Source organism: Arachis ipaensis, chromosome B01 (assembly GCF_000816755.2).
Source record: "Arachis ipaensis cultivar K30076 chromosome B01, Araip1.1, whole genome shotgun sequence".
In the NCBI taxonomy this organism is placed as follows: domain Eukaryota; kingdom Viridiplantae; phylum Streptophyta; class Magnoliopsida; order Fabales; family Fabaceae; genus Arachis; species Arachis ipaensis.
The window spans coordinates 75,053,763-75,079,595 of NC_029785.2; the positions used below are offsets into that span (position 1 = coordinate 75,053,763).

The window sequence follows — 25,833 nt, forward strand, 5'->3', positions numbered from 1 at the left end:
ATATCCTGACTAAGAGTTGCAAGATAACCATAGCTTGCTTCAAACCAACAATCTCTGTGGGATCGACCCTTACTCACGTAAGGTATTACTTGGATGACCCAGTGCACTTGCTGGTTAGTTGTGCGAATTTGTGAAGAATTGTGATTTCCAATTTCGTGCACCACCTTGCCTTTTCTTTAGGTTAGATGGTCCTCTCTAGGATAGGCCATGTGAGATGAGCTGAGTTAGTGGGTTTTAGTAGGAAATCAAAGTTCTTGGTTTGAAACAAATATCATAAAACATAATATTTACTATAAATTAAAAAATAATTTTTATATTTTATTATATTAAATGAGAATTTAATTTTAATACAATGTCAGAATATAATGACACATCAATAAAAATAATTACATTTTAAATTAACCACCTAAATAATCATTAAAAAAACCTTATGTGATTAGACGATTATATAAAATATTTTATACTGTTAGTATCTCAAAATTAAACTCATTAAATATATAAATAATTGTTACTTTTTTTATTAAATACAACTAAATTAAAATAGTGAATGATAAGGTAGCAGTGAAACAAAGGTAAAATAGTAAGCAGATGTACGGATTAGTGGTCAAATTAGTCCTTGAAAGAATGGATCGTTTTTTAAATTCATCTATGAAAGATTTTATCAATCAAATTCATCTTTCAAAAATTACAAATTAACCATATTTGTCCCTCCTTCACTCTATTAATAATTTTCGTCAATGATTGATTGTGTGAAACATCAACTAACAGCATAAATGATACTTAATCCATTTTTTCAATTACATAAATTTAAATTCCAATATAATTTAAGACTAATGATATGAAAAAAAGATAAACAAAATGACATGAATTGAAATTGAATAAGAAATATACATTAAAATTAAATAGAAACAAAAAAGATAGGATAAAATTGAATACAAAGAGAATCACCCTACTTTCTAGTCAATTTCTTAATGCAACAAGAAAGAGACTCTTCAACCTAACTTGTCCACATCATAGTTTGGGAATTGAATCGAATAGACTCCTCAACCTTCTACCCAATTTCCCGTGCAACATGAGAGGAACTCACTAATCTCACTTGTCCACGCCATGGTTTCATCATGAAACCAAAAAGTGCTTTGGCATTTCTAATCACTTAGTGCTTATTTGGGCGCCATTAAATCGATAAAAAAAGATCTTTTTTCAATGAAAAAGAATCTTTTCGTATTTTTTAGTGTGTTTGCCAAATTTATAATAGTAAAAGTAAAAGCACTAGAAAAATAAAAAAAAAAAACATCTTTTTTGAGAAGCTACAATTTACATCTTTTTTTAAAAGATATTTTTTCTTAAAAAAAAAGATGTTTTCACATAATAAATGAACAAAAAAGTACTTATCTTATTTTACCTAAATATAATTGATAAATAAAAAGATCTTTTTACATGAGATATCCAAACATAAAATCACTTTTACTTTTGTAAAAGATCTTTTAAAAAGTATCATTTAAAAAAAAGATCTCTTTCGAGAATGACGCCCAAATAAGCCCTTAATACTACGACTACAATAACTAAGGAGGTATTTATAACCTCTTATTAGGTTAAACAAAGAAAACTCTAAAGCCCACAAACATAAAACCCAATCTAGTAACTAAATAAACAAAAATCAAAATACATCAAAATAAACTAGTAACTTTTAAATAATTTTGATCTCTTTATATCACAAACATTTGAAGCACACAGTGACGGATCCAGAAAATTTTGTGAGTGGAGGCAATATATATATAATATGATAATAATTTTTATACTACCATTTTTTATTTAATAGTCAATATAAAAAAAGTCCCAAAAAAGAGTGAATTGACAGAAAGTTGGGCTGCCACTGTGCTGGAGTCGCGCGAGCAGTCACGCGTACGCGTGACCGACGCTCACGCGTCAGTGTGCTTGTTTTGCCACCCACACGTACGCGTGGGAGACGCTTACGCGTTGCATGGCTATTTAAGTTTTCACGCGTACACGTGATGCTCGCGCACGCGTCGCGCCCTATTTTTCAATTCTTACTTCTTTCTTCTCTCCTTTCTTCTTCTTTCTTCCTCCTTTCTTACTTTATTTTTCTTCATATCTTTATATTCTCATCCATTTTCTCTTTCCATTTCTTTTACTTACTGCATTTGCATATTTTTCTTCCTTGCATTTTAATTTTATTTATGTTTTTATTTTCTTTTCTACGTTTATTATTTTCTCCATTGGTGTTAAATGTTCTTATTCAACTGTTGTATCTTTTCTGGTATTATTTTGGTGATTAGTGACTTGTTTTACATTGTTGGGTTATATTATTTATCTGTCAATGCCAATTTTTTATGATCCCTGTATTCCTTTTACATTGACATGAATTTATATTGTCTTTCATTACCCACTATCTCTTCCCCTTTGTTGCACTTTTTGCACTATTAATATGCCATTTGCTTCTACTGTTTTCTCACTTGCATGTTGTAGCTACCATGTAATTGAGACCCTCATTATTCGGCATTAACCTACCCATACTTTATTTGTTTTCTTATCTTTATTTCTGGGTTACTTTTCTTCCCTTTTCTCCCCTTTCAGGATGGCCATCAAGAAGGGAAACGGAAGACTTTTACATGGGGCAACAGACAAGTCCTTTTGCACAGCCTTTGGAGAAAAGCATCAGTTGGAGCAACCCATCCACTTGCACATCTTAGCATGCACCGAGGACGGTGCAACCTTTAAGTGTGGGGAGATCGATACCGACTTTCGTGGGTTAGTTACTCTCCTGTCTCAACACCAATGTTTTATTTTCTTTATTAGTTCATTGTTACATTTGCATGTTTGGTTGCATGTTTGCTTAATTTTGTGCATATTTTACCAATCCTTGGTTGAAGTGACGAATTCTTTTTCAAGAAACTTTTTATAGTATTTCACTAATTTGAATTAAAATTTTTGCTAAACTTGCTTGAAGAAAGTTATTTTGGAACATGGTTTAGAGCTCGAACACACAAAACCAGTGAGATTTTGAGCCTATTCGATTGGTTGCATTTCATCAACCAATATTTTAATTTTGGTGTGTTGTTCTCTCTAAAATTGTGATCTTTGTCTTGCTTAATTCTATATTTCCATTGTTTGATGTATACATGCACTTACATGATTGAGGCCTTGTTTCACTAAGCTTACAAACCCATATGGCATTAACCTTTTCATTATCCTTTGTAAACCAATGTTGAGCCTACTTATCCCATTTGTTCTTTACTCTAGCGCATCATTAACTCTAAGCGTAAAACAATAATATCCTTAATTTGAATCCTTGGTTAGCTTAGACTAGTGAGAGTGTTCATGATTTAAGTGTGGGGAAGTTGGGTTTGGAAACATTTGGTTTAAGAATTGGGTGTTGTATACCTTTATGAAAATGTGAAAGAAATATTTAGGACATGTTCATGCATTCAATAATTTAATTATATGTATTGAGAAAAACAAAAGAAAAGAAAAGAAAAAAAAAAGGGGGAGAAAAAGAAAAGAAAAAGAGCAAATAATAAAAGGGACAAAATGCCCCAAAGTAAATGGTGAAAGCAATGCATATGTACTGTACTAGAAATTAGGATGCATGAATATGTAGAAAACATGGTTAATGGATAGTTAGATATTGTATTATGATTACATGGATTGTCTAAGTTAGGTGGAAAGTTTAGGCTAATTAAGGATTTAGATTTTAGTCCACTTGACCAAATACAATCCTACCTTGACCCTAACCCCATTACAACCCTTAAAAGACCTCTTGATATGTGTATCTGTGCATTGATTCTTTGTTGATTGATAGAAGAAGAGCAAGCTTTAGAAAGCAAGATTAGTAGAGAACCGAGAGAATCGACCCTTAGACACTAGAGTGATTAGAGTATATATATTTCCGATGAGGGTTCGATGCTCGATTCTTTGTTTCCGGCTTTCATGAGCTATCTTCTTCTTGCAAGTCTATTTGTACTTCATTTTTATGATTTGAATTAGTGAAATCCAGTTCATATTCATTCTTGAAAGGTTTATCTATTTTTAACCAAGTAGGTAGAATCATTTTTTTGCATTTAGTTACACTCATATAGATAGGTTGCACTTCATACTTTCTACCATTCCTCTTCACTCTTTAGCTTCTCTTGAGCTTAGCATGAGTACATGCTAATGTTTAAGTGTTGGGAGATTGATAAACCCCATTTTTAGGGTTTATCTTGTACTTAATTGAGTGGATTTTATCCACTAAACTCACACTTATTCATAGAATTCGCATGTTTTACATTTTCCTTCCTAATTTTGTGCTATGATTGAAAACATGCTTCTTTGGCCTTAAATTTGCTAATTTTAATCCTCTCTTATTACCATTTGATACCTTGATATGTGTGTTAAGTGATTTCAGGGTTTATAGGGCAGGAATGGCTTAGAGGATGGAAAGGGAAGCATGCAAAAGTGGAAGGAATACAAGAAATTGAAGGAATTGCTAAGTTGTCAAGCCTGACCTCTCCGTACTAAATCGATCATAATTTGAGCTACAGAGGTCCAAATGAGGCGGTTCTAGTTGCGTTGGAAAGCTAACATCCGGAGCTTCAAAATGATATGCAATTTGCCATAGTTTCCATGTAGTTAAATGACACGCACGCGTGCATCACGCGTACGCATGACCTTGCAAAAAGTTCAGCGACACGTACGCGTGGACGACGCGTACGCGTGACAGAGCCACGTGCTGGATGTATCAGAAATCGCTGGGGGCTATTTATGGGCTGTTTTTGGCTTAGTTTCAAGCCCGAAAAACACAGATTAGAGGCTGCAGAGTGAGGGAATCACAATCATTCATTCACACAACTTTTATTCACATAATTTTAGGTTTTAGATGTAGTTTTCTAGGGAGAGAGGCTCTCTCCTCTCTCTAGGTTTTAGGATCCTTAGGTTTAGCTATTTTCAATTTTTGATTTCTACTCTATTTCAATTTAGTTTCTCTTCTACTCTTATTTGTTCTAGCATTCTAGTTTATTTATTCCCCTTGATGATTACTTATTTTGCCAATTTAGTTTATGAACTCCATGTTAGATTGATTTTCTATTTAATGCAATTTGAGGTATTTTATATTTATTGATTCTTCTATTATTTATTAGTCATTGATGTTTGCAATTGGTTGTTTGGATTTTATTATCTCTTATTGCTTTTCTATGCTTTTATGTTGTGCCTTCCAAGTGTTTGATAAAATGCTTGGGAGGATTTTAAGTTAGATTTTCCTATTCTTAACTTGGATTGATTAATTGGAGACTCTTGAATTATCAAATGTCTTTTACTGATTGGTATTTGAGACTTGCTAGTTGATTTGAATTCCACTAACTCTAGTCTTTCTTTGAGAGTTGACTAGGACTTGAGGATTCAAATTGATTTACTCACTTGACTTTTCTTCATTGTTAGAGGTTAACTAAGTGAAAGCAATAGATAATTATCATCACAATTGACTATGATAATGGGATAGGAATTCTAATTATCAATCCTTGCTAAGACTTTTCTTAATTGTTAGTTTATTTCCTTGTCATTTAAATTCCTTGATCAACATTTAAAAACCCAAAAAGATACTTTTCCATAACCAATAATAACTACACTTCCCTGCAATTCCTTGAGAGACGACCCGAGGTTTGAATACTTCGGTTATTTATTTTTATTGGGTTTGCTTTAGTGACAAACAAATTTTTGTATGAAAGGATTTTTGTTAGTTTAGAAATTATACTTGCAACGAGAATTTATTGTGAATTCTTTACTAGCAAAAATTCGTTCATCAACGACTAAATTTTTTTTAAAAAATAAAAAGAATTTAGAGACCAAATTTTGTTCTAAATATTTTTATACATCTTCTAAATATTTATTTAAACGTTGACAAAACAATTTAAGATTAAACATATATGTCATTGGTTAAATACGAAAATTTTTTTATCACTTTTAATAAATATATTATTCATTAGTTATTTTTATTGCAATTTTCAAATCATTTTGGAAATATTTTTGTCTGTGCTTGAATCTTTTGGATATTAAATTAGTAGTTACTTCAGTTTTGAATATATATATATATATACACACACGCACACACACATACGGCACAATAATAATATTCACTAAGTATATAAACAGATTTTTTCAAATTTTAAATTTATTTATTAATTTTAATTATAAAATAACAAATTTATAATTATTTCACTCATTCATTTTTTAAAGTTATTTTAACAAATTTATTTAAATATTAAATTACCATTTGTTTCTACATAATTGAAGTTGAAGAGTGAAGTTCAATTATAGTGGGGTCAAATATAATTATATAGTGGGGTAAATAAATTTTATTACTATGTATTAGTTAAAAAAATTTAAATTCCACTGGGGACACTTGCCCCACACCCGTGAACTTGAATCCGAAGCATGTTTCATTCTCCTCCTCTTCAAAAGAGATTCGTCCTAGAATCTTGTATATGGAAAAATATTATATGAAAAAGGACAAATATAAAGAAGATAATTTCTTTTTTTGTGTTTTTTTCTTTTTTTTGTACTGTATGTTTTTTTATTTTTTAAATATAAAATCAACAAGAATGATAAGATAATAATAAAATACAAACAAAAAAGACAAGAACATAAAGAAGAACGTGAGAGATACTTGACTCCTTTTTTTATGTTTTTTGGATACAAGAAGAACAAACATAAATCAATAAGGATTAATCTAATACCTGAATTCTGATACCAAATGATATAAAAAAAAATGATAAATAAAATGACATGAATTGAAATTGAATAAGATACATTAAAATTGAAATAGAAATAAAAAAGATAGGTTGAAATTGAGTATAAAGAGAATCACTCTACTTTCTATCTAATTTCTTAATACAACAAGAAAGCGACTCCTCAACCTAACTTGTCCACATCATAGTTTGAAAATTGAATCGAATGGACTCCTTAACTTTCTACCCAATTTCTCATGCAACAAGATATGGACTCACTCAACCTCACTTGTCCACACCATAGTTTCATCATGAAACCAAAAAGTGGTTTAGCACCTCTAATTACTCAATACTACAACTGTAATAGCTAAGGAGGTATTTATAACATCTTATTAGGTTAAAACAAAGAAAATTCTAATGTCCACAAATATAAAGCCTAATCTAATAATTAAATAGACAAAAATCAAAATATATCAAAATAAATTAATAACTTTTAAATAATATTTAATTTTAAGGTTATAGATTCCATACTCCCACATTACCGTTAACCTATCTAAAAAATATTTACAAATTGAACTCCGTTTTTTTTAGAAAAACTAATAATTAAAATTTTTGCCTCTTCGGTTTTTTTTTTTTACACTTTTTCGCTTTCCTTTTAACCATAGTTTCAGAGATGAGAGATGTCTCTGCTAGGGTTTTTCACTAATGCTTTTGTTCTTCTCTCATCTCTTCAGCTACTAGTTTACCACTGTCGCTATCGCTGTCTGCACTCAGTACCGCCACCGCCATTTCTACTGTCGCCACACCACACTTTTTAGTTCCTCTGCGTTGTTGTGCTTTGTCTCTGCCCCTGCAAATTACTCAGGTTTCATTTTACTTTATTTTGTTTTAATGCTTTTTCTATGGCAATTCTTGTGAATTTGGAGATTTTTCTGCTGTCTTCGCACTATAGTTTTTATTCACAAGATTATAACGTCTAAGGCTGAAGCATGGATTCAAAATAATACAATGGCATGGCCATGGAAAGAAAATGATCAAGAAGGATCAGAGGCAAAGGATGTCCGTGTTGTTGTGCCTTTCTTGTTAAATGATCATCAAGAAAATCAGTCAGTTAATCAGAAGCAAGAACGCCAAGGAGGTGAAAGGAATCGCCCTAGTAACAATGAGGCTTCAGGATCCTGGTCCTTGTCCATCAATATTAACAGCACAAGTAGTTCCAGCAGCTGTGGAAGTGCCAAAAATTGTGCTGTCAATAATAAAGTGGATGTGGACACTGATTGCTTAGATTATGAAATTTTGTGGGAATACCTGACTATTGGAGAACAAATTGGACAAGGTAGTCATGCTCTTAACTAAAGCATTTATTTGTTAATAATCAGTTAGAGAATAAGTTTTTGACATTCTTGAGAAAAAAACTATTTGACAATATGCATGCTTTAATAAGAGAAATAGTATTTACCAGAAAAGAATCTTGACATGTTAGCTGTAATTGGACTTCTTATGTTTGAGTTGGTTGATTCTTTATGGATTTCTGGTCATTTGTATATAGCACCTACTTGCATTTTGCATTCTTATGCTTTACCTGTTTACCACTTTATTTTTTAATTGCAGGTTCCTGTGGAACTGTATATCATGCTCTGTGATATGGATCAGTGCGTATTTTTCTCTTTTTGTAGTTTATGGTTTTGATACATGCATAATGCATTATTCTGAGACCTAATAATGTAGAAGAACTTAAGATATCAACAACAATTTTCTTTTTAGAATTTGCAACTAGAAGGTCCTTTAATGTGTGAACTGAGCATTATTAAGTTAAGGGATCACAACATTTCTAGAAGGATTGTAAAATGGGGAGATTGCTAAACTTTTGATGGTGATTGGGTTAGTCATTTTATTTTTCTTTAGTGACACCATAATGTTTCTTCAATTAATTGGTGGTGATGCTTGTAACTGAGTCTTTTTCAATTGGATTTGATTATTCCCACGGTCCCCAAAAAATATATATGTAGTCTTTCTATGCAAAAAGTTTGCACCACTACTTAAAAGTTGTACAACAGATAGTGAAACCAAAAAGGAAAGAAAAATAGTTTTCATTTGACTAGATAGATTAGAAGAAGAAAGTTTGTCATCTTTATAAAAGTGTTGTTACCTTCATTTTTCATTTTTTTTTCACCGGTTGGAGCTTTCCTTACAGCATTTACTTTTTGCAATAGCAAAATTTGTCATATACTATCTATTGTGATCATAAGCAGTATCATTATTTTTTCACTACAATTTGTTCTCAATTTTAAGAGGAACATGTGTTTATCTTCTGCAGGGATAAGTCCTATTTTTTGCAAACGGGAAGAAAAGGTAATAGCAGACAACTATGCCATATATGTGTACCGAAGAAGGCACTATACAAGTCTATACAACAGCTGAGAGCTGTGAGTTTTTACATTATTTTCAAACCATCTATTTTGGATTTCATATAAATCCTTGTTATTCTGAATGACTCGAGTCCAAATAACCCAATTATATTTGGTTTGGGATAAAATGTTAGCCTACATGATGTATTACTGCCACTAGCAGTGGCTAGCATTACTACATGGACTTGGCATAAAACAGTGACTATGTGAATTTCCTTTCATATATGATTTTCATACTCATTTTCTTGTTGATTACATTCGTTTAATGTAGATTGGTGGCAGTGGCGTTCTTATATCACCCCTGACCTACATTTTTTATGAGGAAACGACAAGATGGCGCTAGCTACTTTCTGAACTTGGACTGTAGCCATTTATGATCAATAGATGAAACCTTTTTCATATACTATGGACGCAGAAGCGCATTACTTTGATGAAAGTTTCAAAGTACACCCCGTTCAGAATTAGAAACTAAAAATTCATTTCTTAATCTTCATTGATAGCAACTTCTGGATTGATATTGGTTGCAAGTTTTGTAGCGAGCAAGCATGTATTTTCCTCCTTTTTGTCTCTCTTTGGCACTTGTTAATAATATGGATAAAGAAGTGAGTTCGTTTTCTTGGTAGCCTTTGTTTTTCGTTTACTTCTTTAGTTGGAAAAGTGTAGTTGAAGTTAAAGGTTCAATTGCTATGAAATATAGCTTTGGTGTTGTATTTTTAAACTTTCTATTATATTTTTTAACAATGGCTTAAGATAGATCAATTATATCTTATAAATTCAGGATATGTTTAAACTTTGCTCTTGTTCATTTTTTGGATTAAGTTATATTGTATCTATCATACTCAGCAATAATTAGTTACAATAATATATAGGTTACTAATAACTTATATTAACTGATAAAGTAAAGAAAATTAGTAATATAGAATTGTAATATGTAGAAGAAGGATAAGTTAGTGTATAAACTAATGAAAAATAGCTTAATAATTTGTCTTTCAAAAAAATAGTAAAAATATCTAAAAAGATAATTCCTCACTTCCAGATATCTTCATGCTTTGCTTCCACCTTGCTCCTATATTTCCAAGCATTCTCTAGATTACGAGACACAAATTGTTGTCCTCCTCTAAAACTAGATTCATGGCAAGTCTTATTCGTGTGGAGTGTAAGACCAAGACTTTTGAAAAAGTCCTATTTTGAGCTAATCTCGAATCATGTATTTATTTACAGTTTTAATTTCAAAAAAATTTCCTTTTTATTGAAAATAATTTAAGGCAATTTTGATTAATTGGGTTTGAAAATAAATTAAGGTTTTTATCCAAACTCTATACTTACGGATTATTTTTCTATTTATGATTTAAAGTTTTAGAAATTCAAAAATAATGAGGTTTGGCTATTTTAATCAGAATTTCATCTAATTTTATGATTATTGAATCATTTTCTATAATTAAGTTATAAAGTTGGTAGTTATAAAATAATAAGAATTTTATATGATTTGATTTTAGATCAATTATATTTATATCATTCAATACTTTAAGTTTTAAGGATAAAGAAAATTAAAGATATTACTATGTATTTTCAATTAGAGAAATTGATTAGAAATCAATTAGTATTTTATATCACAAACAATATTTTAAAGTAATTTCAGAGATTAAATTAGTTTTACAAATATTAATACTTTATGCTCTGATTTTATTAAAATTACCAAATTATCCCTATACCTAATTTTTACCACAAACCTTAATTTACTACCCTAACCCACCCTCACCCTTCTCTCAGCGCAGCAACCCTTTCCCCAAACCCTAACTTAAATCTGCTTCAGAAAGAAAGAAAGAAAGAAAGAAAGAAAGAAAGAAAGAAGAAAGGGAAGCTGGGAAGGGGGGGCCGTGGGGAAGAAGACTGGAGAGGGAGAAGAAGAGAGGGAGATCTGAGGGTGAGGGAGTGCTGGGGAGGGGCACCGGAGCTGGTGGGCTGTGCGTCGCCTCGCCATGCCATCGTTGAAGAGCAGAGACGCAAGCAGGGGAGAAGCCACCGCAGCCGTTTTGTTTTCTTTGTTCGGTAAGTATATGTATTTTGGAAACCCCTGTGTTAGTATTCTATTATGTTGGGTTATAAACTCTGAGGTTTGGTAACGTAGGTTCGAGTTCTATATGTGAATGTCACTTTTAAGTTGCTGTGAGTGCTGCAAAAGTGATAAGGGGCTAAGTCTGTGGTTGTCGTTGGTTTCGGGCTGAGAGGAAAGAGTTCGGTTGATGCGTTTGGGTTATGGTTTCGACGAGTCGAGGTAGGGGCTTTTTATACAAACTAATTTATTTTAAATTCGAATTGTTATAAATAGATATGCTTTGCGAATTGTATTTCTGGTGTTTAGGTGAGTATTATGAATTGTCTGATTTTGTCTTGAATGAATATGGTTGCCTGTTTGATTGAAATAAGACGTGCTTTTGATAAATTAGAGATTTTTGGATTGGTTGATTTGAAATGAGTTTTGATAATCTGAAAGTTTGAGTTTTTGTTTTATTGGAAATTGATTTAGTCTTGAACCTGTTAGAAAAAGTTGAGGATTGGGTTGGTTGGGACCCGGAAGGGTGGCAAAGTCCAAGTTTTAGGGGAGATGCTGCCGAAATTTCTATAAAATCCGAGACTTTATTTGAAACGGTATTTTAAAAAGGAATGGATTATGCCTTGAACTGTATTACTGATAAATGAATTAGGTTTGAACCCTTTTATTAAGAAAATTATTATATTTTGAATGTAAACCATTTTAGAAAAGATTCATGTTTTAAAGTCGATTTAAAGATGAAAATAATTAAGTTTCAGAATTTGATTACGTAAGCAAATTTGAAGGAGTTTTAATGGAGTTCGATTATCTAATTTCACTTTACGACATTTTAGGAAAAGTTTGAGGTAATTTCTTAAACTTTGATTTAGTAAAACTGAAACACTTTCCGAGCCCTTGGAAACAGATTTACGAATGAAACTGAGATTGGTTTTCGGCTTAAATAATTTGGTTTTGGTTTAAGTAAGTTGGTTTTGAAATTGGTTTGGAATATTTGGATACATAACTTGGTTTTGGTTTAAATTCTATTTTATTTATTCAAATCAATAAGTTAAGGTTTTGGAGGTTTTCAATGAATTTAAGAAATGAGTTAGGTTATTCTCCCCTGAAACCTTGAGACTCCGCCGAGGAATTTTTTGACCAAATCCTGATTTAGAAGTGAAAAATTTTGAGTCTTTCAAAAGAGATTTTGAATTTGGCATGGTTTTGAGATTGTTTGAAAGTGTTGGAAAGATGTGGGAAGTGGCACCATTTTGAAAAGTGATTCTTGGCAAGATGTGAATTGAAAATGTTTGTTATTTAAAAGTAAATAGGCCAAGAATGAATTTGAAATAAGTTATTGAGCCTAATTGATTGTGATAATCATCAAGATTGAGGAGTTATTGTTTGGTAGACATAAGGGTCGGGTTCGTCCCGCTTATGCTGAGATGAGATTGTTGATAAGATGCTATGCGCCCGGCAGGGACAGCGGTTGGATCCCGCCTGTCGAGGTAGTGGTGGCAGCGTAAGGGTGGTGGTTCGTCCCGCTTGTGTTGAGATGCGAGGTCGGTGGCAAGAGTATCCTGCTCGCATCCCTTCGGATCCATAGAGTGTGCAGGCGCAAAATCCTGGATAGTGATCCGAGCACTATATCTCGGGGGTTCCCATATGATGATTCCGAAGGGCGACGTCTCCATGGAGATGTGTCGGGTTGGCAGTTGAACTGACAATGTGATATCACAGCCAGTAGGACAGACATTCATCATTTGCATTTATGTGACATTGTTTGAGGTGTGCATATTGTAATTGGTTTGCCTATGTACTTATGTTAATTGCTAATTGCTATATTTGTTGTAATTGCTATTGATTGTGTTTGAACTACATTAATTGTGATTGTGTTTGATTGGTTGGCTTGTGATGAATTGGTTGATGATTGAGTTGTTTGGGCCGGGGGTGGTGTTGGATTGGATGGGCTTGAGGCCGTGGTTGGTATATTGAGTTTTAGTTTTGTATAAAGTATCTGACCGGTTCAACATAGACTTAATGAACCTATACTTGGAACGAGATGATCATTTATACCGCGTAGGTAACTGCTTTCATGGTTGTGGTCTAGAAAAGTATGAAAAATCAAACTCTTACAGCATAGACTTAATTGAACCTATGCTTGGGACATGTTGGTCATTCATACTGTCTAGGAAAAACTTTTCAGATTTTGCAAGAAAGGAAAAAGGTTTTGTTTTAAAATATTTGAGAAACTTACCAAGTCTTCAAAAAGGGATTTTCTGGATTTTGAATGCGTACCCATGGTTTTTGGAAAGACACCTAAGACGAGCAATGATCACTGTACGCTAAAAATAATTTTATATTACGTATCTTGTTATAGCAAGTTTTGTAACCCTATAGTTAGAACAAGTGAGGACGACGTTCTCACTCCCCTACAGGTTATTCCTTTTCAGGATATGGACGACGAAGCTTCAGTAGAGTTATGTTCATTTTCTATTTATTTGGTATTTTTGTATTATCTTAGCTATTATTGTTCCCTCGCCTTTATCTTTATTAAGTTTGAAAGAGGGATATGAAATTATGATATGTATTTTTGAGTGGGTAGGCCAAAAGGTGTGATAGGCCAAAAAGTGGAGCAATCTACAACTTTAGACTTATAATCATAAAAAATATGATCATCTAACATTGCTTCTAAATAAGTTGCCTATACAAGAGTGAATTCATGACCAAAAAAAAAGTGAATTATACATGATTTAAATTGACTAAGAGTACTAGTTACAACAAACGGCTATTTAAATTGTTAAATTGTTAAGTGATTCTAGATGATTGAGTACTGATTTAGAACAAATAATTACCACTTTAATTGCGTTCCTTTTGCGTTGTTGATGTTTTCTGACAAAAGGCAGTGAATCCAATAAGATTAGGCGACGACTCGTAAAGTCAACAATAACCAAATACCAATGTAGTTCCTCATAGATAGGGATAAAAACCTGCAATTAACCTTAAACCATTATAAACTTTAGGAAAATAAAATAGTATATTAATGGAAAACAAATTGGTCACTTGTACCCTAATGACATGGCTAACTTTTAGTGACATATAAGCTCCAAAGAAATCAAAGAGAACCTCGACCGGTTTGTATTTGTCGCTTAAAGCATATCGCTGCAAACACAAAAATAATTGTTAAATGAAAATATGTTTTCAATTTAATAACTACTTTTGAATTGATAATTTAATTATAAACTTTACAAGTGTGAGTACATGGCATGGTTTAGTCTAGAAAAAAGAACTTTATAAATTAGTATATCCACTCAAACTATTAGACAAAAATATTAACTAATAATTTAGAAATATTATAGGGATAAATTTACTGCAAAATGTTCAGGCATGAACCAGCAAATTGGATCTTCATTCCTACGTCGAAATACACGTGTTATCATAAGTGCAACCAGGTTTATAACCTACATTATGTTAAATTTATATGTAAAACATGTTTAAAGGTAAAATACAAATCACAAAGTTATAATTACAAGAAAAAGTATAATATGCAATGACTTCTATACTTACTCATGACTCGACACATTTCTCCAGCACAAGACATCTAAATGTACTTTTATAACCTTTTTCATCTGAAATTACCAACTCTTTACAACTGCCAAAGTCATAAAATGGTTAGTTAGGAGAATCATAAAATTTTTAAACTATTATATATTACACATAATGATAAATCACATGTACGGATCTAACGTATCCGAAAAAATATAGGCTACAATATCAGCTTGAGAATCGATTAACATCATCAAAGGTGTAGGCTCAAATGCAATAAGCGTCCACCATTGCAGTAAAAAAAATAGTTTCAAGATTAAACTAAAAAATAAAGGAAAGAGAAAAAAATTAAAAGAAAGAAGAAAAAAATAAGGTTACCTTTGGCAGTACAGCTCCTACTGTAACATGTGGTTGTCCATTAGGTGGAGTTGTTGCTTCACGAGTGATATTTGATTGGAATAACTTTTTGGGTTGAATTGGTAAGATACTAGTAAGATCACTACTAGTTTTTGTACTTTCTGAAGATTGTACAACTACAGTAGGATCTAATATCGAACTACTATTGTGGAAGTTATTTGTTGTGCCATGATCACATTAATCTTTTGGTATAGAACATGAATTACCGATTCTAAGTTTTTTATCCTTTTTGTTAGATCGTTAAACGTATTCTTGACCTGCATATTTTCCATTGGAATAATTTTTTACTACTCACTCAGATAGTATTTTCTCTTATTATACCATATAACCCCTTAAAATAAATATATAGCAAATTCGGTTATAAAAAATAAGATAAAAATAATAAAAAATTTTAAAATATTTTATTTTTATCTTTTTTTTTTAAAAGTTATCTAATTAGAGTAAGATAAAAAGAAGTTAAGAATAATAAGATTATATAAAATAATCTAATTTTATCTTTTTTAAAAAGCTAATATTTAATGAGTAATCTCAAATTTATTATTATTTAAATACAAGATAAAGGGATAGTATCTTAAACGGTGGAAAGTTGTTAAATTTTGGATAAATTTTAATTTTTAATTTAAAGTTAGATGACTAATTATTGGTTATCATATTTAAATTATTAAAAAAGAATTAGTTGTGTGAAACATAATCTTATTCTTATATATAAATACTCAAGTATAAAACACTGTTAACTATCTTCACTAAAACTAAAATTATAATCTAGTATAACAATGGAAGAAAAAGTAGTAGACGATCACATTGGATCTTTTTCGATAAAAATGATTGAAAATTCTCCGTTGAAGCAAATACTACATGCAATAGAGGTAATATATCCAACTCATGATAAATTACAATGTTATTGATATATAACAATACTAATTTTCTTTTTATAATGTAGTCTTTATCCAAGAGAGTTGATGAGATGGAGAAAGCAATGTGGATGGCGAAGAAGTCACTTGATACGCTAACCGCCCTTCAATGTAAAATTGATGAGAAGCATCATGAGAAATTCGACAATACGGACCTATATGAGATTAAGAATAAATCATGTGGTGATGTAACAAAGAAGAACTCTTGTTCGTTGCAGGTAAAGTCTGAAAATTGTGTGTTTATGAATTTATCCGACGAAAATAAGGATATTGAGATTTCGCACAATCTGCCACCATTGTTCTGCAAAGGGATGCAAATATGCGTCACTGGAGAAGAAAAATCGAAGTCAAAGTCAAGACTGGATTTTCAAACAAATAGCAAAACCTATAAAACTGTGCAAGAACATCCGAGTAAGTTTGTAAGGCAAAAGGACAAACTGGCAAGAGTCAATAATCCACCATCTATCCAAAACATGGCATTTACACGACCAGCTAAAATACCAAAACTTGAGCACAAAGTTCAACTATCAAGCAAGATGGCGGAAACTAGAGTACGCAAAGGGCCTTTAACTTTCATCATAAATAATGCACGGTTAACAAGCTCTGCGAAACAACAAAAAATGGCTTTCAAGTCAACTTCTATCCCAAAGGTATTTCATATATTTAAAAATTATTTATTGGCATAGTATTTAAATATGTATATTGTGGATAACCTCTTTGTTTTGTGCAGAATCTTAATTGTTCATTCAAACCACCAAAAGATATGAGGTTGAGTGAGAACTTGGTCAATATGGCTATGTACATCTTTTCTGCTGATAATGATATAGCGTGAGCATTTTTTTGTTATCTTTTATTTTTAATTTTAGTTATCTTTGTGGCTAACATGGTGGCTTTGTGTTAGAGATGATTTAGTTCATATTCACGACACAACTACAACTAGAGAAGATCTGTTCTGTCTCGTACCTGGAAAGCAAGGGTCTGAACTGGTAATAAAGTTGATGGCATTGAAGATAACATCAAATATTAGCATGATCAAATTAAAGAATGTTTGGTCCCTTCTACCATTATTTGCGGTAAGTCAAAATCTTGATTGGCTCATTTTAATTAAGTAAAATAAATAACCATTATGCTCAAACATACTTAGGATGACGTGTCGTTACATATGGAGGATCATGACCTACTGGAAAATATGCACATTATATGCCACCAACCCACGTCCTTCAATTTGTAAGTTCTCATTAATTATTGGAATATTTTTATTATAATAAAAAGTACTCAAACTTGTACTTAAACATATTACATCCTATTTGTTATACAGATATATGTCCCAATCAAAGAGAAAGATCACTGGTATCTAATGGTAATGAGCATTCCTCACAAAATGCTTTATCATTTAGACTCTCACTGTAAGGTTGAAGATGATGAACCACGCAGGCATCATATTAGAAATATAGTAAGTTCACTTACTATAGAAACAAAGCAAATAATAACATTATTTTGAATAATAAAGCACAATATTCTTATTACAGGGAGTGGCTCTTTCTGAAATAATATTTTCAGAGAAGTATGCAAAATGTGGTATACAAGAAATATTGAGTTTTAAGGGTTGGGAAGTCCATAGGGCAATAGGTATTCCTAGGTGCACAAATAGATAATTATTCAAATTGTTGGTTATTTAATTTAATATATATATTTTGCTTTCGACGGCCTTAGGTTGTATTACATGATACGTTTTCACATAGCAATGATTCAGCTGTATGGGTTATGCAATAAATGGATGTGCAACAGGAATTCACTCCTGTGGTCCCCCCAAAGGTAACTTTTAACATAGAGAATTTTGCTCTTTAATTACACTAATACATGTATTAATGTTTAGTTAAATAAATTACAGCTGCATGAAGAAAGGAGTAGAATGTATTTAGCCTTGGATTTCGTCACTGGAGATTGGAATAAGATATAGACAGATGTTAACGAGAGGTTTTAATTGTGTTGGCTTATGATACACCCATAGCATCTTTACTGAAATTGGGAAGAATTATTCATGTCTTCTTGTTAAACTTACTAAAATAGACAAATTTTTAATTATGTAATTTTTATTTCTCTCATTGTGTATTATTTTTTCGTTATCCTATTAAAAACTTACTTATAATTCTAAATACAACTCAAAATTATCAGTGTTATTTATCTCATTTTTTTTCAATTTTTTTATGATGAACTCTTCTTTATTACAAGTATTTTTTTTTATAAAAAAGATTTTTTTTAGTCAAGAATATTTACATTAGTGAAACTAGTTCTCTAAAAATACTTTTCTTCTTCTAGAAAAGTCAAAATCAAAAGCTGGCTGAAAGAAAAGCAATCATTTATCACTTAAACCAACCGGGACTTATTAGCTATTAATCTCATTAATTATTTATGATTGAAGTCTTGGAATAGAATATAATTAATAATGTATACCTATAATTTCAATTAAGCCCTTCTTATTGACTTACAATAATGTTGACAAAAAAGTAAGGTAGACACAAAAAGAACAAATAAAAATTTAGCCATGTATTACGTATACCTATAATTTCAAAAAACCATGCCTTTTTTTTAAAAAAGGTAGTAAGAATTTCATTCCAACAAAAATAAAAATAAAAATAGCGATACAATTAAAATGATTAAGGCAATACTTCATTATTCTATAATATAGTTTGGTATCTATTTTTATATAATATAAAATTATAAATAAATGTTGGCTTATGTAATTCACATCACTGTATATTTATGTTTAGCTTTTCCATCTGCTTTAGGTGTTGTAGATCCAGAAGATCATGAATGCCTCCCCGTGTTTCTTGCCACCTGTAAATAACATTTAGTAGAAAGTTTGCAAAAGTTTCCATTTTTTTTAATTTCTGGCCACCTTATTTCAGCACTTCATTGCTACTGTACGAAGCATTCTCATCATATACCTACAATATAAGCAGTATAATATCATTAGTACTAGCAAATAAGTAGCAATTAAAACTTTATCATAACTCATTGGTAAAAATACTTACTAATGAATCATCTTCAATGTTCATATGATCATCCAAGTCATTATCAAATGTGTCAATTCCACGGCCTTCTAACTGTGAAATTCCTCGATGAACATGACAAGTTGTTCGATTGTGACCCTTCATGCCACATTGTCCACATCGATGTTTTCTTTTATTGGACTGTGCAGCACCCCCTTTTGTCCTACATTTTCTTGGGTCCGTTGGCATGCTATGTCCCAGATCATTGGTTGCAAGTCTAGCTCCAGAAGCATTCACTTGCACATCATCTCTTATACTATCTACATCATTAACCAACTCTTTTTGTTCAGCATCTTTCTCTTTAAATTGTTTCAACAAATTCATAGCCATTTCCCGTGTAAAGATAAATCTCTCCTTATCTTGGCAAGCAAAGTTAGCTAGTTGTCTAAACCAATCCATCAAACAACCGTATTGACTTAGCATCAAAGAATCCTAATGAAATCCGACCGCATTTTGCAAACCTACCTTGGCAGACTTGGTCTACCGAGGCAAGACTAATGACCTTGGAAACTCATTTATATCTTCATGCACCAAGACGCAAACTATGTATTCACAAAGTATGTCAAATGATTCCATTCTCATACATGAACAATTGAATTCCATCTCAATGTCACAAAAGAATACACGCCACATCTCATTTGGCGTTTGGTCCAAACTGACAGAGTAAATCACATAAGAGCCAGTTTGCCTCATATTTATTACCTTCATTGATGCAGCTCGACAAGGATTGGTTGGAACATATAAAATATTGATAGCGTGTAAACTTTGGCAGCACTCCTCTCTAACTATTGAAAACACGTTTGCATACTAGGTCTCCCATTCATAGATGCGAGGTCAGCTTAGACCTCTTTCCACCGAATATGGTCGACACATCGATTAAAGTGTTGAATGAACTCAACCAGATTGTACCTTGAATTGACATACTTTGCAATGATTGAGTTTAATCCCTCACACCGAGAAGTAGTTCGAAAACCAGCAAAAAACTTCCCTCTTATATATGCAGTTGCCCATGAATGTCTCTTTTTATACATATTTAGGACCCAATTCTTGTTTTTGACACCAAATTTCTCAACCATTTCAAACCACTTTTGAAAAAATACATCAATTTCATAGTCGCCTAGTATACACTTTTTAAACATAGAGATAAACTAGGACTTGCCAATGTTACTTGTTGCATTGCGAATCAGATGCCATGCACATAATTTATGATGTGCATTAGGAAACTCTTTCTCAATGGCGAACTTCATTGATAGATCACCATCCGTGATAACCAAAACAGGTGCTTTCCCATACATTGCCACCTTCAATTGTTGTAGCAACCACCTATATGTGTCTTTTTCCTCATCGAAAATTAAAGTAGCAGCAAAAATAATTGTTTGATTGTGATAATTGACACCAGAAAATACCACCAATGGACACATATATTTATTCCTCTTATAGGTAGCATCAAAATCCAGCACATCACCAAATAATGAGTAATCTGCCCTACTGAGACCATCGCACCAGAATAAATTGCGCAAAGTAATATCGACATCCATGTGATGATTAAAATAGAGAGAAAGGTCATTCGTTGAGCTTGATCTTCTAGATACTTCAAAGCTGCATATACATCACCGGGTAACTGGTGCCTCTGCTTTGCTATTTTATTATACACGTCCCTTTGCGTGAAAGAGATATACTTGTAGCCACCTGCCTGATTTGTTAATGCCCGATATATCTGCCTGACAAACGAATTTTTGCTAGTAAAGAATTCACAAATAAGTTCTCGTTGCAAGTATAGTTTCTAAACTAACAATAATCCTTTCATACAAAAACTTGTTTGTCACTAAAGCAAACCCAATAAAAATAATAAACCGAAGTATTTAAACCTCGGGTCGTCTCTCAAGAAATTGCAGGGAGGTGTAGTTATTATTGGTTATGAGATTGTATCTTTTTGGGTTTTTGAAATAAGGAACAAGGAAATAAAATGGCAAGAAATTAAATTAATAACTAAGAAAAGACTCTTGGTAAGGTATGAGAACCAGGCGTCCTATCCTAGTTATCCTTATCAATTGTGATAAAAATTGTCCGTTGCTCCCACTTAGTTAACTCTTACCGAATAAAGGAAAGTTAGGTGGACTAATCAATTTGATTCCTCAAGTCCTAGTCAACTCCTAAGGAAAGACTAGCTTTAGAGGGATCCAAATCAACCAGCAACCTTCAATTAACAATCAACAAGGGAGTTTGATAACTCAAGAGTCTTCAATCACTCAACCAAAGCCAAGAATATAAAAAGCTAATTTAAAACCCTCCCAAGCATTTAGTCAAACACTTGGAGGGCATAGCACAAAAGCATAGAAAAGTAATAAAGGATAACAAATTCCAAATAACCAATTGCAAGCATTAATAACATAAATAGAAGAAAGCAATCATAAATCTGAAATACCTCAAATTGCATTAAATAAGAAATTTAATCTAACATGGAATTCATAAACCAAATTTGGAAAAGAAGAGAATCAACAAGGAAAATAAATAAACTAGAATGCTAGAATAAATAAAAGTAGAAGAGAAACTAAATTAAAGGAACATTGAACCTGGAATTGAGAAGAAATAAACCTAAAACTAAGAGAAATCCTAAAACCTCTAGAAACTACATCTAAAACCTAAAATTATGTGAATGTAAGTTGTGTGAATGAATTAATTGATTCCCTCACTCTGTAGCCTCTAATCTGTATTTTCTGAGCCCAAAACTAGGTTAAAAACAGCCCAGAAATCGTCCCTAGTGATTTTTGATACGTCCAGCACATGGCTCTGTCACGCGTACATGTCATCCACGCGTACGCGTGGATTGAATTTTCGCCAGGTCACGCGTACACGTAATTCACGCGTGCGCATCACCTAACAGCGTGGCAACTATGGCAAAGCCTTTGATGTTAGCTTTCTAACGCAACTAAAACCGCCTCATTTGGACCTCTGTAGCTCAAGTTATGGTTGAATTAGTATGAAGAGGTCAGGCTGGACAGTTTAGTAATTCCTTCAGTTTCTTGTATTCCTTCCACTTTTGCATGCTTCCTTTTCATCTTCTAGGCCATTCCTGCCCTATAAACCTTAAAAATACTTAACACACATATCAAGGCATCGAATGGTAATAAGAGATGGTTAAACATAGAAAATTTAAGGCCAAAGAAGTATGTTTTCAATCATAGCACAAAATCAGGAAGAAAAATGTAAAACATGCGAATCCAATGAATAAGTGTGAGTTTAGTGGATAAAATCCACTCAATTAAGTACAAAATGTACCACGAAATAGTGGTGCATCAAATCTCCCCACACTTAAACATTAGCATGTCATCATGCTAAGCTCAAGGAGACAAAGGAATGAATGGAGAAAAAGTAAGACTCATGAGATGCAACCTATATATGAATGCAGCTATATGCTAAGATGTTTCTACCTACTTTGTTAAAAGTAAACAAGTCCTCCAAGACAAATATAAATCAGATTTCACTAATTCAAATCATACAGTAAAGACAAGTAAACTTGTAAGAAGATAGCTCATGAAAGTAGAGGACATAGAATCAAGCATTGAACCCTCACTGGTAGTGTATATGCACTCTAATCTCTCAAGTGTCTAGGATTAATCACTCTACTCTTCTCTAGTCATGCTTTCTAAAACTTTGTTCTTCATCTAACCAATCAACAAATATTTAATATACCAATGCAAACATCATGAGGTCTTTCAAGGTTGTAATGGGGCTAAGGTAAGGGTGAGGATATATGTATGGCCAAGTGAGCTATAATATGAATCTTTGACTAACCTAAGCTCTCACCTAAAATACACACATACCCTATATAATTCCAAAATCATACCTAGCTACCCAAACTTCCCACTTTTGCATCACACACTCATGCATCAACTTTTCTTTAATTTATCACATATGCATTGGTCTTTTATTAAACTTAATATTGGAGTAATTTTGTTCCCTATTTATTTATTTATGCTATAGAATAACTTCTTTTTTTCTTTTTTTTCTTTTTTTTCTTTTTTTTATTAAGATAAAAATAATGAACATGAAAGTAAACATAATATTTCAATGCATATGGTTTTTTTTTCTGATTTCACATGAGTAGGCACCCAAATTTCCAATATTTAAATAAAGTAAAAACACAACACATTCCCATTAACCCAGGTTTCTCACAATTCCCCACACTTAGTTAACACACTATCTTAAGCTAACCAAAGATTCAAATCAGGTAATTACTTATTTTTCCGCTTAAGGCTAGTGATGTGGTAATATAAAGAACAAATGGAGATTAAAAGGCTCAAAGTGGCAAATAAAGGTAATTGAAATGGTAGGCTATTTGGAATAAGTGAGCTAATAACAAATGATGGCCTCAATCATATGTATGCATGCAAATGCACTAAACAATGGACATATAGAATAGAACAAAATATAGATTACAATCATAGAGAAAGAAACACACAAGAATAAAATATTATGGTTAAATAGTGTAACCGTGTAATTAAGCTCAAATCTCACAAGTTGTGTGTTCTTAGCTATAACCTATGTTCCAAATTACAATCCTCAAACAAGTTTAACACAAATTTTCAATTTAAATTAGTGAAATGCTATAAAAAAGGTCTTGAAAAGAAAATATTACTTCAACCAAGTAGTAGCTAAATGCACAAAATCAAACAAATATGCAATCAAACATGCAAACACAACAACTAATTTAACAAAGAAAATTAAACATTGGTGTTGAGAAGGAAATATCTAACCCACGGAAGTCGGTATCAACCTCTCCACACTTAAAGATTGCACCGTCCTCGGTGCATGCTGAGATGTGCAAGTGGACGGGTTGCTCCAACTGATACTTTTCTCCAAAGGCTGTGCAGAAGGACTTGTCTGTTGCCCCATGTAAAAGTCTTCCATTTCCCTTCTTGATGGCCATCCTGAAGGAAGAGAAAAAGGAAGAAAAATAACCCAGAAATAAAGATAAGAAAAGAAATAAAACATGGGTTAGTTAATGCCAAATAATGAGGATCTCAATTACATGGTAGCTACAACATGCAAGAGAGAAGACAGTAGAAGCAAACGACATATCAATAGTGGCCGCACGACTTTCTGTCCAATTCACCTTTTACGCCGATTTTTCATTCCACGCGTACGCGTCGCCGACGCTTACGCTTGGTTTCGCAATAACGCAGAGGATGCGTACGCGTGAGTCACACGTACGCGTGGATCTGGTTGTGCGCCTAGCACACCAGCCCCACGATTCCATCACAACTCTCTGGTCGTTGGATGGGAGAGCCAAATTGGACTCGATGCCCATGCGTGGCCTGCGCTCACGTGTGGGTTGGTTTTTTTTTTTTAAATGCAGAATGTAGATGCTGATACAGACATTATGAATGAACACTAATAAAAATAGAATAAAATAAAACTAGGAATAAAATAAGGTAAAATAAAACTGAGACTGAAAAAGAATGATCATACCATGGTGGGTTGTCTCCCACCTAGCACTTTTAGTTAAAGTCCTTAAGTTGGACATTTGGTGAGCTCCCTGTCATGGTGGCTTGTGCTTGAACTCATCCAGGAATCCCCACCAATGTTTGCAATTCCAATAGCCTCCGGGGTCCCAAACTAGGTACATAAAGCCTTCGAGCAAGTTAAAGCAAGTGACAAGGTTCCAAGAGTGTTGATTGTTAGAATGAATTCTGGGGTCCCAAACCTTGCTTTTGCACCCGTCTTCACTTTGATCTACACTATTCCGACCGGGTGGTATGCAATCTGAATTCTCACTGAGATACCCAAACATCTTCCGAGACCCATTCAATCGAGCTCTATACCAATTCTTGTACTTCAATTTAGAGCGTGGAACCATATTGAACCTTGCATGCCAACTCCTATCACTAACCATCTCCCTTTTACTCTTAAAGCCACAAAGAGCTCTAAGTTGCCCATCCGTCTTAACTAAACCATATTCAAGTGGGAATGTAAGGGTTGAGGATAACGATTTTACCTACTTGAATGTTGTATGGGATGGTAATGGTTTTAGGAAAGGTGTTACCAATGGTCTTGCAAGCTCCACTCCCTTGTACTCTTCTTTGAATTCTTCCACCTCCTTGTAAACCTCTTTAACTGCAACCGCGTCTTGATCAAAATCTTCTACTTCTTCCCAATCACTCAAGTCATAAGTTGGAGGTTGAGAGAAGTCTACCTCCACATCATCTTCATATTCACTTGGGGAAGGTTCTTCAAGCTCAAGGGGTTCAATTGCGGATGCAAGTTCATCACTAGGAGAGCTTGATTCATAATCATCATCGCCAAGGGAACTTGCTTCTTGATCTATTTCGTCCAATTCTTCATAAGGTACGTGCCTTGGGGGTTGTGCACTATCCTCCTTAGCATCAATTTCAAACTTCTTGGCGGAATTCTCTACAACTCTCGATTCCCATGGATGTTTAGCATCTCCTAGGTCTTCAACCACTTCTTCTTCTTCGATAATTACGGCTTTCTCCAATTGCTCTAATACAAAATCAAACTCCTCCTTGATGTCTTCCCTCACTAGTTCTCCAGCTACTCCTTCGTCTTCAAGCCGATCCCTTCTCTTCTGTTCCATGTTAATAGCATAATTGGGATCATGTTGCTCTTAGATTGATGCATCCATACGGGATATAAGAGTTTGGAGAGTAGAGGTGAGATCAGTAAGAGTAGAGGCAAGTGTGGTTTGAAGCTGTATTTGCCCTTGGTGAATAACACGAAGGG

The 25,833-nt window shown here is 32.9% G+C and overlaps 1 protein-coding gene and 1 long non-coding RNA gene across 2 annotated transcripts; both read left to right on the plus strand.

Annotated features, from left to right (window-relative positions):
- Positions 7,731 to 8,365, plus strand: LOC110266136. The gene is made up of 2 exons (XM_021110142.1): positions 7,731 to 8,058; positions 8,334 to 8,365. Exons 1-2 carry the CDS (start codon positions 7,731 to 7,733, stop codon positions 8,363 to 8,365), a joined length of 360 nt encoding a protein of 119 aa, XP_020965801.1.
- Positions 11,271 to 17,460, plus strand: LOC110270853. Its single transcript, XR_002360529.1, has 3 exons — positions 11,271 to 11,405; positions 12,675 to 12,676; positions 17,448 to 17,460. It is a non-coding gene; the product is annotated as an uncharacterized LOC110270853 (long non-coding RNA).